Source organism: Phyllostomus discolor, chromosome 4, assembly GCF_004126475.2.
Source record: "Phyllostomus discolor isolate MPI-MPIP mPhyDis1 chromosome 4, mPhyDis1.pri.v3, whole genome shotgun sequence".
Taxonomy (NCBI): Eukaryota; Metazoa; Chordata; class Mammalia; order Chiroptera; family Phyllostomidae; genus Phyllostomus; species Phyllostomus discolor.
In genome coordinates this window covers 168,924,678-168,942,698 of record NC_040906.2, presented here as the reverse complement: position 1 = coordinate 168,942,698, position 18,021 = coordinate 168,924,678, and the positions used below count along the sequence as shown (strand labels likewise).

The window sequence follows — 18,021 nt, the reverse complement described above, 5'->3', positions numbered from 1 at the left end:
TTTTAAGGTTTTTTCTGCCTTTCACTGCATAGTTTTTTCCTGGGTTTTTGGTATAAACCTTTCTTTTGCATCAATGGCATTATTTAATTCAGTGACCTCATTACTTCTAATAAGAAAACCAAATACAGCCCTTTGTTGGAAATTGTTATCTTTCGAAGCAAACTGAAATGGTTTTATGTTTTGTTCATAGGAAGTTTACTTGATTTCTTAAAAGATGGAGAAGGAAGAGCTCTAAAACTACCTAATCTTGTGGACATGGCAGCACAGGTAGGCCTCATGGTACCTGTGATTCCGGCCTTAGATACAATGACATGTAATACATGAAGCCGAGGCGTAACGTGCCCTGTTCCCTTGGTGTCCACAGGTCGCTGCAGGAATGGCTTACATTGAGCGCATGAATTACATCCACAGAGACCTGCGATCAGCAAACATTCTCGTGGGGAATGGACTGATATGCAAGATTGCCGACTTCGGACTGGCCAGACTGATCGAAGACAACGAGTACACAGCCAGACAAGGTAGGCGCTTAAATGACAATGGCTCGCGATGACATCCTTGAAAACGGTGATTTACTGCACAGCCCTTCCTCCCTCCTTTCCTTTCCTTCCTTCAGAACATATTTGAAATGTCATTCTACAGATGGGTTTTTTTCCTCTTGATCTGGCAGGAATCTGACAACTCAGCAGGTAGGATATCGTAGTAGGTTTCAGTAGATGGATGAGATGTTCCTTTTTTGATGAGTGAGTGACGTGGTCCTTCTGGTTTGTGCCACCCTCCTCGTGGTGTCAAGGCCTGGGACACTTTGCTTTTGGAGAAGGGTTGTGGAAGGCCAGCAGATTAGTAAAGTAATAGCTCATCATGCCATCAGAGTCTCAGCAAGAAAACAGAAGACATGCTCACTGGATAACTTAATAAAGGAGTTATTTACAAAGGTATAGGCAAGGTTTGGGAAAACCAGCAGGGCGTGATGGGCATCCCAGAGCTAGTGACAGCAGTGGACCCAAGCCTGAAGGCAAAGGGGGTGGGGGGAGCAGGCACCAGAACTAAGGACACGGCCATGCTGAGAGGCCACCTTTCATTAGAGAGAGGCAGCAGGGATGGATCTGGAGGACTCGTACCCAGGCTCACTCTTCAGCCCTCCAGTTCTCCTGCCAAACCCAACCAGAAGCCAGAGATCAAAGGAGCCCATTGATGAGTTCAGATGGGCCCAGAGCAAGGAGAACAGTAAAAAGGGGATGTAGGGGGAGAATAGAAGATAACATAGTTACTTGAAAAATCACCTCCTTTAACCATCTACTTCATCCCACCCCCTCCAAAGGTTTGTAGAATTAGCTTCTAGAAAAAAATATATCCCAACCATCAGCCACTCCAGCGGGGGAGCTCTCGGGTGCTGTTAGAGCGCCAGACACCAGGGAGGGAACGCCAGTGTTATCTTCTGTCCCCCTAGGTCTTCACGTGATGGTCAGCAGGTAAAACTGTGGAGTTAAAGGTCCTGTTGACAATTAAATGTAGGCTCCTCACATAGAGTATAACACTTGTGTCTGAAGGAAGGGCTTCACTGTGGTTGTTCTTAACCAAAGCCTGGTTATTCTGAGCAAGGCTGAGCAGTGACTGGAATATGCTATAGAGCAGTGCTTTCTACTAGATTTCATAAAGGCCACCTCTGGAATTCTTATTCTTATTTATTTTTTAATTCTTTCATGGCATGCCAGTTCTTCCCTGTTTTTATCATTCTCAGCAGTCTCAAGTGATGAGGCAAAGTGTTAAACTAAAATCCTGAAATCCTGGCTCATGCAGATACTGTCCAAATGCAGAAGTACATGTCGGTCAGACAGCTTGGCTATTTGAATTTCCCCAACACGTGGCAGTTCTTGTCCTGGAGCCAAATGCCCACACAGCAAGCATGCCCACACACTACACACGCCCGCCGCGGCGGGGCCAGATGGCATGCGTATCTCTAATCAAAGGCGCACGGGCGGCTTTGGCTGGCACTGGCAATCCAGAGAAAACCGCGGACGTGACTTTGAGTCCAGGTAAGCTGAGAGGGTCTGAAGTGCCACTGTGTCTGAAACCCGGCCCTAAACGACAGAGTTTACCCTGAGGCAGACCTGTCAGATCTCAACGCACAGACCTGGAAGGAGAGCGGAGCAGAGCAGAGCGAGTGAAGGCTGTGAAACGTGAATACTTGATTTCGGAAGGGGTGAGAATGGAGTCGATCTTGGCATTTGGTCCTGTGAGCATTCTTCCATTCTTCCTGGTGCTGGAGGGACTGGTTCGGATTTGTTTCTCCCTTTTCTGGACTTGGGGCTGCACAGAATTTGTGTTTAACAGCCTTGAACCATCAATAAATGAAACAGTTAGGGCCCAAAGCCCAAGGATGCTGGCAGGGGTGCTCCTGCCAGGGCCTGGCTACTTAGTTCATGGAGTGAGGTCCCCCTGGCTGTGGCCCTGGGTGGTTAGCACCCCGGGGGAGGGCATGTGAGGAGCCCCTCACAGCTGCTGTGGAACAGGGCCAGTGGCCACCCTTGGCCCTGGCCATCAATCTTGCCTTCTTCTTCAGCTAGCTGTCCTGATTGCTTTTCTGATGGCTTCCTCACCTCCCTCCACCGTTCCTTTCCCATGCTCTCCTGGTGCCTCTCAAAGAATCGGCCTCAAACCCTTTGTACCGTGTTTCCTTCACTTAATTTCCAAAAAGAATATCCCACCCTTCCTTCTTAAAACTCTTTTTTCTTCTCTCTCCCCTTTCAAAATATCTTAAAACCCATGCCCAACTCCGGAAAGAGATAAGTAAGACATAAATGGACTGGAGAACTGAACGAGGTAGGGAAGGGAAGCAAAGGCTGGGGGCCCCCGGATTTGCAAAAAGAAGGAAAGAAAAGCTGTCCTACAACGGAGGGAGAGGAAGGGGCAGGGCATTTATAGAGGAAACAATAGAAATCGGCTCCGAGGGGTTAAGTAACTCATACAGAGTCACACAGCTAGTAAAAGAGCAGAGGCAGGATTTGGATCTGGGTTTGGCTGTCCCTATTGCATCTTCCCTCTTAAGCTATATTGACTGTCTCTCATCCAAACAATGATTAAAAGAACAGGAAATTATGAGATTAGTCCTAAGTCCCCTTTTCCCTTTATATTATGGAAAAGTTTTTAAGGGGCACCTCCTACCGTGCCTGCGTGAGAGAGTTGGAAAGACCTTCATTTTCCAGCTCTGCCACAACTGTTTATAAAATTCGCCCCAAGGGTCTGTCCTGCCCTGGCCTCTTTACAAGGCAGGAAGGTCCTGGCGTGTGTCTGCTGGTGTGCTCTGCAGATGGCATGCGTGCTGCACGCTGGAGTTTCTGCTGGGGATTAAACAGCTCCTCCGCACAGCTGCTCCATGTGCCTGGTAATATTTGCAAGTCGGGTTTTATGATCCCCACAGGCCACAGTCAGGCAGCATCTCGATTATGGGAGTGGGAGCAGTGTTCAGAAGCACGTGCTGAATGAACACAGGTATTTAGGACTGTGAGTGACATTTGTTGTTCAGCACAGTTGTAACCTTCCCATCTCAGGGCACACTGAAATGTCTGTCCACCCCCCTGGACAGATGAGATGGCATTTCCTAGGGCACAAGCAGAATTGGAATGTGGGCCTGCGTTAAAGCAGCCCTTCTGGTGTGCCTTGCCTCCTACCGCCCCCACCGCACGGGACGGCACACAGAAGCCCCAGGTCAGGAAGAAGGTCAAGACTAGGCCCAGAGTCTCTGAGGGTGATCCTCTGCCAACACGTCCTAGAGCCAACGGGACATTATTTGGCGCTGCTCATTCTCTTTGACCGGCACATTTCCCTCAGTGACAGCAGACAGATCTTCTTGAGTCATAAGCTCTTCGCTAAATTCTGACCATCCATGGTCTCTGAGTAATGCCATCATTAATTATTTGAGGGCCTTGGCTGTGCAGGGGACTCGGCAAGCATGAGGCCGCACAGGGCAGTGGAGGGGAGATGTACAGGAGCGTTGCCGAAGTCAGGGAGCACCAGATGGGAAACCCGGCTCCGTCACCTGGGGCCTCGGACGAGTCCTCTAACTTTGCCCCCTCTCCTTTGGCTTATTTGTAGAAATATATTTTACCTGCTTTGTGTTTTAATTTTTGCAAATATTAAGTAAAACAAAACATTTAACATATTTAGCATAGCACCCAGTGCATAGCAGGTGGTAAGTAAAAAATACTCTTGTTATGTCCCATATAGGACTAAGTTTTTAGATAACAAACAAATGCAAGAATGGAGTGTAGTAGACACAATGGAAAGGCTCGAACACTATTCAGGAAACGGAGAGAGGAATCACAGATAATTCCCAAATGGTCAAATGCAAGCAGTCCTGAGAACGGAGTTGCCAAGAACAGAAGTGAGTGACTCGGGACGATCTTATTTTCAGAGAAAGAGGTTGAGTTTGGTTTGGGATGTGTTGAGCTTGAGGTGGTTGTGGCAGTGCACCCAAGCGAGGAGTCGAAGCCCAGAGAGGTCGGTGGGAGTGCCCGTCGTCGCCACGGGTCCTTCCCTTCCAGCCCTCCCCGCCGGCCCTGGCCTCTCACCCCCATGCTACCTGCTGCCTCCCCTGAGGTCCGACCACAGCCTCCCCCGCCCCAGCGCTGCGCCTTCATCCCAGAGTCACTCCACAGCTGCCCCAGCCCTGCCTGCACCACGGGCGCCACAAGGCTCTTCTGTCGGTCTCACCCTCACACATCCACGCCACACCTGTCTCCTGTAACCACCAGCACGGCAGCTGCCACCCAGCTGCACTTGCCAAGACCCCCAGCCCCCAGCCATCAGACAGACAGGAAGCAGAGGGAGAATTCTTGACAGGCTCCTGTTTTCTTCTTCATACGCTTTCAGAAAGCTCAGTGTGACAAACATCAATTTAAACCTAACAAGTTGAGATAGACCTGGCTTATGTATAAGAATGACTTGCTCTCATGCACACTTACATTTTCTTGGAACCATGATATAGAAACAATAAAATGAATAAATCTGAAGTGCACAAATCAGTGAATCTTTACACCTGTACATGTCCCCGAAATCACCTGCAGATGAAGACTCGGAGCACTGCCGGCACCCTGGAAGGCCTCCCCATCCCCCTCCCAGCCAGCGACCTCCCCCCGAGGGGACCGCCGTCTTCCCCTCTGCCACCGTAGATTCACTCTGCCTGTTGTTGAACTCCGTGGACGTGAGTCTTCCGCGTCTGGCTCCTTACCCATCACTGTGTGTGTGAGATTCATCACGGTGCTGCACGCTAGCAGCTGTCCTTCCGTTACATGGCTGAGTAGTCCTCCCTTTTACCAATACATCAGTTCACCCATTCTCCTGGCACTTCTAACTTGGAGCTGTTGTAAATCAAGCTGCCGTGGTGGTAGATGTGCGTCCTCCTACTTACTGGGTATATTCACAGAAGTGGAATTGTTAGGTCACCGGGAGATCTAGCATTTGTAGCTACCACCCAGCAGATTTTATGGGTGCATCTCTGACGGGAGAGCACCCGGTTGCTGTGTTGTATTCCCTCGAGGCTGCCGAGGCGGCTGGTGAGACTGAGGGACCTGCAGCTGGGAGCCAGGAGCCCGGGCTTTGAACTTAGCTCTGTCACTCACAACGCGCTGTCCCCAGGCAAATCCCTTCACCTTTCCGAGCCTCATTTTTAGCATCTGTAAAATGGGAATCAAAAATAATTACCTTACATAATGCATGTGAGAAGGGCTGCCTATAAAAGCTCTTTGAGGGTTGTGAAATACAAAAACCATTCGCGTAACCTGAATGTTTTTGTGTTTGTATATTTTCCATGAAAAGTATCTTTATTTTTGTACCTAAAGAGATTTTTCAGAAAAAAAGACTATTGGTATTCAATAAAGAAGTATCAATCTTTTAAAAGGAAAATATTATATCATTATTATATTACATACCAGCTCTGTTTGTCTGTGCACTCACCACTTCGTGTTACCTGTGCGGCCCACGGGCTCCTTACCCTGAGCACAGAATGCTCACTGTCCTCTCCTTTCTCATCATCGCCTTCTCTCTTGGGAACTGTCCTGGCCTCAACGCTGCCTCTGTTGTTGTTGTTGTTGTTGTTGTAGATTTTATTTGTTTATTTTTAGAGAGAGGGGAAGGGAAGGAGAAAGAGGGAGAGAAACATCAGTGCATGGTTGCCTCTTGCATGCCCCCCACTGGGGACCTGGCCCGCAACCCAGGCATGTGCCCTGACTGGGAATCAAACCAGCAGCTCTTTAGTTCACAGGCCAGCGCTTAATCACTGAGCCACAGCAGCCTCAGCAGCCGCAGCAGCCTCGGGTGTTTTTACGCTTGTCAACGCTGAGTATCCACTGGGTATTCTCAGCAGTGCCACTGATGGTTGTGCATTCTCTCCCTCTCCCTCACACACACACACACGTATACACACAGAGACACACATGTGAACAAGTACCGTTATGGCAATTCTCCCAAGTATCTGCGGACCTAGTCTTACTATTTCTCTATGGAGGTGATTTGGCCTGAAGACCAGCACAGAGCACATAGTAGGTATTTAATAAATATCTGTTTGCGGCAGGATAAACAGCCAAAATTACTGTCGCCTCTCCACACTTCTCAGGCATGCTCTCCTGCTCCGTGAGCAGTGTGCACAGCTCCCTCTCTGGGAACCAGATACAGTTGTGACTGCAGGAACGACCGGAATGAGTGTTTGCTGCACCTACTCCCTGTATACATCCATACTCGCTACCCAGCAAGGTTGTCCTTGGGGTGAAGGGACATGCAGGAGCTTGGGATACAGGCTTATCTGTGTTCAAATCCTGACTCTGCCATTTCCAGCCACGGATTTTGCATAAGCTGTAGCCCTGCTGAGCCTCAGCTTTCTCATCCGGGACAGAGGGCTGGTGTTGGTGACCTTTCAGGTGGTTGTGAGAGTTAGAGAAGACAGTCGGCAGAAGCTGCCGGTATTATTCACTCCTTCCCCTCCCCCGGCAGCACTAAGCTTTGTGTCTTTTTGTGTAGCCAGACCTCTTTCCTTCTTACACACACACACACACACACACACACACACACACAGAGCCCTCCCCTCCCAAAGATGGCAGGGACTGGACTGGTTAGGAGCCTGACCTTTGAAGTCAAATTATCTGGGTATGAATCCTAGCATCACTGCTAATAAGCTTTGAGTTTATGGGCAACTTACCTAACCTCTCTGAACCTTTATTTCTTCCTCTGAAAACAGGGGTGAGAACAGTTGTCTCCATCACAGAATTGCACGGCTTCCCTGGGAATGTGCACAAAGCAAATGCTGAGCTGTTACATAGTTGTAGTTAGTACTGGTAGTAAGGGTAATATCACTACCAATGAAGTGATGAAAGCAGCCCTCTCTGTCACACACACGTACACTCCCCGGTACAGATGCACACCGCCCCCCCACTGGTCTTGGGTCTTGGTCTTCCCTGACTGTCCCTTCCAGCTCTCTCACTTAGATGGCCTGCCTATTTAACCCTCTCCTCTCCGGATTTGAATCATTACAAAGACAGGAACATAGAGTTGCTCTGTGTTTTGGGTTTGTTGGCGGTTTATTTTAAGGTCTAAGTTAACGACAAGATCACTGTTGAGGAAGCAAATGTCAAGGCAGTTTAACCTCTGGATGTTTGGAGTGTAGGCAGACACGGGCATCGGGACTCTGGGTAAGACCTGCTGTAAATGTAGGTCTGTGTAGTAAATAGAAAAAATAAAATGCCTCTGTTCAAACGCTTTCAGTATTGAGGGTTTAAGTTGAATAGATTATTATCTAGAGAAAAATTCACATATAAATTAGACTGCAAAGAATTCATAATTGTTGCAGTTTTCATGTTAATTATTTCATGTTAAAAAATTGTTACTGCATAAATTAACACATTCTTTCATGGAGAACATATTTTAGAAAGATTTGTTACTTTAATAACTCTTTGTGTATTAGAAATCCCAGATGCCTGTACTAATTAAATATAATCAGATTTTGGATTCAAAAAGCACAGTAGCCATTTAACACAAACAAGCAGGCAGCGAGGTTGACAAACAGTCAGGAAGAAGCGGATTCCTATTTCTTTCATATTTTGAATTTCACAATTCAGAACTGTGAATGCAATTCCAGTCCTTCCTTTGTATTACCAGGACTGGGGATTATCAGACTCCGAACGCCAGCCTTCCAGCTCAAGGGCTCCTGCAGAATTATTAATCAGCCTCTTCTGAGGCCCCTGTAATCCGGTGGCAGATCAAGGCTGATCTCGCCGTGAGATGCCCTCCCTCTGCCCCTGTCCGCACATGCGTTTCTTGTTCTCTGTCAGCAGCAGCATTGCAATTCCCACACAGTGTGCTGTGACCTGAACAGCAAAGGGGGTGGGCCTTTTAATTATTGAATTTAATCTAATTCTTCCCATGCTAGAGAAGCAAACCGTCCTTTAACACAAAGCAAACCCTTTCCAATGCAGCCATTGTTTTAAGTACTGAGCAGGAAATTCGTTTGTTTGAACTGACCACGCGTGGGTCCCCAGGGGCTGTCTGCTGAGAGCTGGGGGTTCCTGCTGAAGGCCCTGCCGGTGGCTGGGTTGGAGCCATCGTGCCCGCCGAGCAGACGGGCTGCAGCCTGAACCAAGCCTGGTTCTCATCAGTCCTCCCAGATCCTGGGTTTGGTGCACTTCTGTCGCTAGGGAGAAAAGCGCCTTCATTTGTATTCTGCCTTGTACAGGCTCGGGCTTCCACTGGCATTTCCGAGAGGGGGACGCTTTGTGTATCTGCTGAGCCACAGCCCAGCTGCGAGGCCAGGTTAACCTCAGCAATAGGGGTCAGACTGCAGGGAGAGGGGGATGGAGGGTACAGAGCATCCATTTCCCTCAGAGAAAGGATGTATGGAAAGCCAAAGGGTAAAATTAAAATAAAGGGAGTTCAACTCACCCTAGCCTACTGGTCTCTTTTAAGATTAAAACTGTTGTGGGAGAGGGGGCGGGCTCATTTCTTTCCCTCCCACAGTGGGGCAGGCAGCTCTCCGGCTCTGGCCAGAGGACACAGAGGGGTCTGCTGTGAGCCCGGTCACTGGGAGCTTCTTGTCCAATACCTTTCCTCTTTCTCCACCCTGGCAGTCACGCCTTGTGTTCCACATGGGCATCTTCCCCTTTGTACTGTCTCGGGCAGAGCTGTTTGGTGGTTGTCTCTGAACGGTCAGGAACAAGTTGTTGGTCTCTGCATCCCACGTTTCTTAGTAATCACTGAGAAGGAAGCAGATGGTCACCCCTCTGTGATTTTAAAGTGTGTAAATAGGAACTGCAGACTGCCGTCAAACATCAGAAATGTCGCTCGACTTCCTTGTCTTGCTTTGCTACAAAAGAACTCCTGCCCTTGTATCACGTGGATAACCAGGGACAGGCAGTGCATGTGAACACTGCCCCACATTCTGAAGCCTCCGTTTCTTCCAGCCAACGGAGGGAGCACAGCAGCACCATGCCGGTCTCCCCAAGGCCACGGGCATGGTGGGGGGCAGTTTGAAAAAGCAGCCACAAAGTGGCTATTGTGTGTATATCCTCTCTTCCTTCACTTTCTTCCTAACTCCCAACCAGACCCTCAGTACGATCCCCAGCTGTTCCCAAGCAGTTTCCCAGACCCCAGCGCTGTCCTTACTGCCCAGCATACATACTTCATGGCGTGGCTTCAGATTGACCCAGACTCACGGCTTTTGCAGACCCATGGCTGGGTTCTTGGAATAATTTCTATGCTGAGCTACATCCCAAACCTCCATTTATTGCTTAGCCTGAGTCCTCACCACCCTGAACAGCAGCACATGGAGCTCTGCACACAGCTTTCTTGCCTTTTCTCCTGGGCTAGTCCCAGGGTTCCTGTCCACGGTTAGTGTTTATCCTCCTGGGGCTGTGAATCAGACTTTTTATCCTAACATGGCTTCCCTTTTGGCCCTTGGAAAGATAGAGGGATAATTGGAATTCATCGAAGGTTTGGTGTTCTAGAACAGCAAGTGAGGTTCCTCCTTAACTCCACCCACGACAGCCGCTTCAACAAGCCCACGACAATCCACACTTCAGGGAAAGCCCCCTGGTGTTCCTTAGATTTTCTTCCTGAGAGTAAAGGGACCAAATACCCATGATTTTAGGAGACGCTTATTAATTTTGTCTTTATTTTTGGGTTGCCAGTGAGAGTTCTCCTGGGTTGTCACTGGTCACCATTGGGAGGAAGGCAGTGGGCACAGGCAAGCAGCCCCGAGCATCCTCCCCTCTCCTGCTGGCCCCCTCGCAGAAGGAGGGTCACGGTCTTTGTTTCCTTCCACGTGCGGCTGTCCCGACCCATCCGCATCCATCTTCCTGCCTGTCCCTTCCCAACTCGAACACGAAGCCAGGACTGGTGCCTTGCCTGCAGCCTCACCCCCCCTCCCCCACCGCCCCGTTCCAGTGGCTGGGTCTGCTCTCCTCTGTCCTCTGGCTGTACTGATTAGGCTTTAAGACCCACTGATGGACCTTCCATCCCTTTTCTGTCTGGTCCTCAGTTTGGGGCACCCCCTTGGGACTTTGCTCGCCCCTCTCAGCCTGAACATTTCTCCCTCGAGCTCAGCCACGCCAGACTGGAGCTGTGCCTAGGTAACCAACCCCTGTCGTTGCACTATGTTCAGGCCCTGCCTCTGGTCCTCTGGTCGTGTCTTCCCCAGCCAGGCCTGTCCCTCCCTCACCACATCCCTGGTGAGACCGCACTCCCCCCGACCCCCGTCTCCTTCCTCCTCGAACACCCTGCTCACCCGTGTGCATTTCAGATGGAATGTCATCTCACTCCATTGTGCCATTTACTTGTCATTTATTTTTATTTTTAAAGCATGATGCTAAAACCTTATGAACTTAAAGTAGAAGTTTCAGCAGAATATGTCACCAGGAATAACTGGGAAACACACAGTTGTATTACTCCAGACATGTTTGGAAAATGTGAAAGTCACTCCTTTGGCCTAGTGTGAAAATTCTGAGTTTTGCTCTGCCAGGTTTTACTGGGTTTGAAATCATTGTTTTGTTTGAATAACCACAGAGTTCCAGGTCAGGTCAGCTTTGATTTTACCCCTTTCACAGGATATCCTGCCCTAGTCCTGCCTCGTCGCCCCCCACTTCCCCACATAATCAGCTTCCTGCTATTAACATAGTTTGTGATTTCTTTTCCTTAATTCCCCGGGGTGACTTTAAAGTTGAAGTGCTGCACATTATTAATATTGAATGTAATAAGTTTGCAGAGTTTGTGGCTTCCTAGCTAAAGAGGGCTCTGGTGGACCTTTGGTTCTGAAAGCCAGCGTTTGTTGTTATGCTGATGCCTTTCCTCCTCGAGAATGCTGTTACAGCACCACTTGTATTCTCTGCGAGAACGACTGGGTTCTGTTATTCTGCCCTGGCATTGCCTTCTCCACTTTGGCCCAGTTTTTTCACCAGAGGGGATATTTTCTGAGACAGGGCTGTGAAATTGGTCTGGTCACCAGGACAAAAAAAAAGGCTCGACAGTCCGGCTCTGCAGCAAGAGCCGGTAAGGTGAGCTGGGCTCCACCGAGGCCTGTGCCGGGCCTGGCCTGAGCCTCCCCTGGGGAGAGCCGAGGCTCACGCTGCAGCGTTTCCATGTGGTCACCTCTGCCCAGGTCCCGTTCCCTGTGCAGTTCCTCTTTCCCTCTCCTCTGAACCCTCTTCTCCCTAAAGCCAGCACCACATTGAGCTCTCTGTTGGATTTGCCTTTGAGCTTGGGCTCCCCAGCTGCCTGGAAAGTCCTAGGGTAGGGGTTTACCTATGCTCAGCTCTCTCAGGAGTCCCTCCCACCGTGCTGAGGACTAACTGGACACTCAGCTCTCAGTGATTGATCAATGAGTGTATTGGGTTTTCTTCAGCCTTTTTCCCTCTCTTGAAGTTTTGAGAGCTTTACCTAACTGAATGCATGCAACTCAGTGCCTTTGCACTACTACCCAAAGAAAATAATATCTGGCATTTATTTAGCTATTACGAGGTGCCAGGTGCTATGCTGAGACCCTCACATTATTTATAATTCTCTCCGCAACCTTATGAGGTTATCATCATCCCTAATTTACAAGTAAGGACACTGAAACTGAGGGAAGTTTTAAACGGTCACACAGAAAACTCAGGGTGCAAGCCCAGATCCGCCTGACTCTGAAGCCCCTTCCATACATGTCTGCCCTGGGCCTACCACAAATGACCCCTCGAGCCCAGCTCAGCCCACAGGTGGGCCTCTTTGCATGGTCCCTGAAGAGCATTCACTAGGGACCCCTGCTCCCTGGCTGATTTACACACACTTAGTGCAGAAGCAGGACTTGAGAGCAGAAGTCTCTGCCATCTTTCTTTACGCTTTTGAAATGCCACTGCCAGCATCTTAATGTATGAAGACGCGTAAAGTACAGTAAGTAACCAATCAAGTAAAAACTATTTCTGTTTGAGGCAGACGAAATAGTGTCTGGCCACTGGGGATAGAGGACCTTCACTAACTGGAATGGAGCGCCTGGGGTTGGGATGAGCCATCCTGACTTAATGAACTTAGCTGTCCTCCTGTTTTCACTTAAAAGTGAGAGCATTCAGTCAGACTGTCCTCAAGTAGGATTATTAGTTTGTGCACTGCTGTCAAACCTTTGTCACTCCTTTCTTTGTTCGGTTTGATTAAATCGGTGTGAAGGAAGAGAATTCCTTTGGTCATCAGAGTGTTGCCTACATCGCTGGGTCGACCCTTACAGCATTTATTGAGCAGTTGCTGTTTAACCAGCCTCAAGCAAAGTACTGTGGAGGAACCGAGGTGTAAAACATGGTCTCCAACCTCAAAGGACCTCCATTCTATTTAAAGAGATTAAAAAATAACACATGTAGAACCAGTAGAAAGACATGTTGGAGACATAGGCTTAGTGTATCATGTTCAAGCCCTTGGGCTCTGGAGCCAGACTCTCTTGGTTTAAGTCCCATTTCCACCTGTCCTTTGGTGTGTCATTTTACCTGTCCGTGCTCAGCTTTCTCATCTGTAGGACAGGACTGTTACTGATATCAACCTCCTGTGTGTAACACGCTCAGCAGGATGCCTGACAGTAAGCACTCGGTGTATGTTTAGCTATTGTGGAAGCTACTATTGTCAGGCATTAAACTGTTGTTCATAGCATTGGCCCCAAGTGCATTGCAGAGACCAGTGAGGGCTGGGGTAATCACAGAAGACTTCATGAAGAAAATGGGACTTCAGCTGAGCTTTGGCTAAGCAGACGGAAGGAAAGGATGGTATTTAAAACAAGCTAATGTATAAGAAGCAAGAATGATTGTGCCAAGTGCAGGCACAGGCTATAGGAAAGCGAACTAGACTAGAGTACTGATGTTTGGAGTAGCAAGAACCAAAGTTGCATAGATATGTGGGTCCATGAAAACCAGGCGGAGGGTTTTGATTTCATGCAGTAGGAGCCCAGTGTATGCTTGGGTAGGGGTATGATGAAGCTAAGGTTTAAAGCAATTATAGCTGACCCTGAACAATGTGGAGGTTAGGGGCTCTGACCTCCCGTGTCATCAAAAATCCATGTATAATTACAGTCAACCCTCCAAAAACACAGATTCCAAACTGTGGAGTTGATCCTTGAGCTACCCAGGCGTGAATTGTGTGGATCAATTGTAAAGACCCACGTATAGGTGGACCCATGCCATCAACTGTAGTTGAGTGAACAATGAGCTAAAGGCAGGGCACTGTGGAAGGAAGACGAAACAGATGGATGAGGGCCCAAGCCAAGTTTTGGCAGAGAGCTTAAACAAGAGAGGGCATACTTGAGAGCCATGTCAAAGGGGGAAACAACAGATTTTGGTGCTGGATTAGAGCAGGTGTTTAAGGAAAAGAAGAAGTCCCAGGCCACTTCCAGATTTTTCACCTCAAAGCCTGGCAGAATGCTGATCTGACCCCCAGAAGAGAGATCATGAAAAAGGGACTGTGTTTGCATCCTAATATTAAAGCAAGAATAAACTTTACATCAATCGTTTAGTAAAATTTTTACCTAGTTTCAAGAATCCCCTTTATGATAAAATGTCTTGTGTATATCATAAAATGGTTGATGAAAACTCAGTTTAGATTCATAGTTGTCACATTTGAGATGTGGTCCCTTAGACACTGGCAAGTCAAAAGAGAAGCCTTGAGGTGAGAGACAAAGTCTGTGTAGTATATCCAGCCCCGTTCACGCAGAGGTGTGATGGGCAGGGTCGGTCATGAGAGAGGGTGTGTTCCCTGAGGGAATGAGCAGAGAGAGAAGAGTCTGCGACACCCAAGGTCTCTCGAACACTTGTAATTAGGGTGGGGGAATGAAGAAGAGCCTACAGCAGAGCAAAAGAAATGTTTGAAAAGAAAGGAAGCACATCAGGGAAGAACATTTCTCATAAAACATTTGAGCTTTACAAAGTGTTAGAGTATGCTAAGTTTTACTACTTTGTCCCTGAGATTATTCATATTATTCAAATGTGAAAAGTGGGCAAAAACAGCACAAATATGCCTCGAGCCACCACGAGGTAAATAAACATGACAAGAAGTAACAATAGAGAAGCATAATCTGCCCAGTTGCTAATTGCTAACAGACCCCCATGGGCCTTGAAATGTCATGATGCTTTTTGAGACTTTTGAAAAGTCAAAATGCTTTTCACATTCTGTCTCATCACAAATCGTTCTCAAAGTAATAATATGTTATCTTCCATGTTTCAAAGACAAGGAGAAAGAATAAGGGGGGATGTCATCTCACTCTGCTCACAAGCTCCGGTGGCTTCCCATCACACTTGCGTGGGATCCAAAGTTCTTTTGTTGTTGTTGTTTATTTATTATATTTTAGTGATTATGCTATTATGGTTATCCCAATTTTCCCCCTTTGCCCCCTCCACTCAGCACCCCCAACTCCCTCAGGCAATCCTTATGTGTTGTTCATGTCCAGAGGTCATGCATATAAGTTCTTTGGCTTCTCCACTATCTGTACTGTACTTTACATCCACATGGCTATTCTTTGCTTTTTAATTGCTTCACCTTTTCACCTATTCTTTCAATTCCCCCTCCCGTCTGTCTGCCATCAACCTGCTCTCCATGTCTGTGATTCTGTTTCTGTTCTGCTTGTTGCTTAGTTTGTTTTTAGATTCAATTGTTGATAGATATATATTTATTGCCACCTTATTGTTCATAGTTTTTATCTTTTTTTTCCTAAGTAAGTCCCTGTAACATTTTATATAATAATGATTTGGTGATGATTAACTCATTTAGCTTTACCTTGTCTGGGAAGCTCTCATCTGCCATTCAATTCTAATTGATACTTTGCTGGATAGATTGATTTTGGTTGTAGGTTCTTGCTTTTTATCATCTTTTTTTTTTTTTTAGATTTTTTATTTATTTATTTTTAGAGAGGGAAGGGGGAGGGAGAGACAGACAGACAGACAGACAGACATCAATGTGCGGTTGCTGAGGGTTCTGGCCTGCAACCCAGGAATGTAGCCTGGCTGGGAATCGAACCTGGGACACTTTGGTTCCCAGCCCGCCCTCAATCCACTGAGCTATGCCAGCCAGGGCACTTTTTATCATCTTGAATATTCCTTCCAATCCCTTCCTGCCTGCAAAGTTTTTTTGGAGAAATTATCTGACAGTCTTATGGGAACTCCCCTGTAGGTGACTAATTGCTTTTCTCTTGCTGCTCTTAAGATTCTCTCTTTATCTTTAGCCATTTGCATTTTAATTATGATGTGTCTTGGAGTGGGCCTCTTTGCATCCATCTTGTTTGGAACTCTCTGTGCTTCCTGGACTTGGCATGTCTATTTCCCTCACCACATTAGAGAAGTTTTCTTTCATTATTTTTTCAAATAGATTTTTCAATTTCTTGCTCCTTCTCTTTTCTTTCTGGTACCCTTATGATGCAAATGTTGGAACACTTAAAGTTGTCCCAGAGGCTCCTTACACTATCCTTGTTTTTGGTGGGGAGGGGGATTCTTTTTTTCTCCTTGCTGTTCTTGTTGGTTGTTTTTTGCTTCCTTATGTCCCAAGTCATTGATTTGATTCTTGGCTTTATCTACTCTACTGTTGATTCCCTATAAATTGTTCTTTATTCAATTAGTGTATCCTTAATTTCTGACTGGATCTTTGTTGAGGTCCTCATTAAGTTCCTTGAGCATCCTTATAACCAGCATTTTGAACTCTTCATCTGAAAGAGTGCTTATCTCCATTTTGTTGAGTTCTTTTTCTGGAGGTTTATTCTGTTCTTTCATTTAGGCAATGTTTCTTTGTCTCCCCATTTTGGCAGCCCCTCTGTGTTTGTTTCTATGTATTAGGTAGAATTGCTATGACTCCCTGTCTTGGTAGTATGACCTAAGGTAGTAGGTGAACTGTGGGGTCCAGTGGCACAACTTCCCCATCACTCAAGCTGGGTACTCAAGGTACAGCCTATGTGTGGGCCGAGTACACCCTCCTCTTGTAGTTGAGCCTTGATTGCTGTTGGCAGATCAATGGGAGGGATTTACCCAGACAGACAGCTGCAAATACTGGCTGTGCTCACTGACCACCAATCTCCACCCTCCCAGGAGGATCAGCTGTGCAGGGGCTCACTCTGCAGAGCAGGGCTTACTTCAGTAGCATTCTGGTGCCTGCTTGTGTTCTGTCTGGAGCCACTTGGCATAAGATATAAAGCGATCTGCAGCTGGCTGCTTCATGTGCTGAGCTTAGAGGTGCCCTAGTGAGGCCAGGCTATGAACCAAAGCCAGCTGCTGCTAGAGCCAGGCCTGGGGTCACTTAGCAAGATACAGGGCACTCATTGAGGCCAGCTGCTGTATGTTTGAGAAGATTTAGGAAGATCAGAAGCATGTACCAAGACAAGTCATTTGTATGGAGAAGCCACTGTTAACCGCTTGGGTGGGCCTGCAAGTTGGGTGGGAGGAATCTTAAGGAAACCCCAGGGTGAAACAAACACTGTAAGCCAGGTTGATGGAGTCTCATATATGGTGCCTGCTGCCCATGCTTTGTGGCTTTATGAGGGGACAGCTTAGAACAGAAGCAATGGCATCCACCAGTAGTTCTGACTGGGAGAAAGCAGTTCTTCAGCTCTTGTCATCATACTAGAAACTTCAGTACCTTCCCATATGCCATTGGAGCCTTTCAAGCTGCTGCCGCATTTCTGGAGCTCAGCAAGAATGAGTCTGAGTAAATCCATGTGTGGGCCCTTTAAGAGGAACTGTCTGGGAATGCAGCAGTTTCTTCCACCAACTCGTTGTCCACTGGTTTTTACAGCCAGAAGCCATGAGGACTTATCTTCCCAGCACAGAATCCCTGGGCTGGAGGGCTTGTTGTAGGGCTGGGACCCCTTGCTCCAGAGATATCCCTCCTGAATTTTTATCCACCACACGTGGCTGTGGGAAAAGCCCACTTTGCATCTCCATGCCTCCACCCCTCCTACTGGTCTGGATGGACATGGTTTCTTTAATCCCTTGGTTGCAAAACCTCCATTCAACTTGATTTCTGCCAGTTCTGAGTGATGGTTGTTCTATAGCTTAGTTGATGTGGTATGCAAAAAGGTGAGCCATATTTACCTATGCCTCCATCTTGCAGGTACTTTCTTGGACAAAATCACAGCCCACAGGTCTGGGAAGACAGTGGCACCACCAGCTTCTACATCACTCACCTCTCAGAACACAGACCACAAGTCCAAGGCCTTTCCAGGGTCCAGAGTTTTTAGTGTGGCTTGCAAAGGCCCACAAAATCTGCCCTTGCAGCTCATTTTATTATTCTCTACAGCACTTATCACTGTCTGATATACATTATGGCCACTCACTTATTTTATCTTCTTCCCAAACTAAGATGCAAGTTCCATGAGAGATGAAGATTTTTTTAAGTATATTTTATTGATTTTGCTATTGCAATTGTCCCCATTTTTCTCCCCTTTTATCCCCCTCTACCCTGCACCCTCATACCCTCCAATATTCCTCCCTCCCTTAGTTTATATCAATGGGTTGTACATATAAGTTCTTTGGCCTCTCCATTTCCTATACTGTTCTT

General features: G+C 47.4%; 1 protein-coding gene across 7 annotated transcripts in view; it reads left to right on the top strand.

Annotated features, from left to right (window-relative positions):
* Window positions 1-18,021, top strand: part of FYN (FYN proto-oncogene, Src family tyrosine kinase) — a 201,851-nt gene that overhangs the window by 163,232 nt on the left and 20,598 nt on the right. For all 7 annotated transcript variants that reach the window (XM_036024581.1, XM_036024579.1, XM_036024580.1 and 4 more), the window contains 2 exons: window positions 191-267; window positions 365-518. In XM_036024581.1, the coding sequence (XP_035880474.1) occupies window positions 191-267; window positions 365-518 (231 nt within the window). The remainder of the gene's footprint in view (window positions 1-190; window positions 268-364; window positions 519-18,021) is intronic.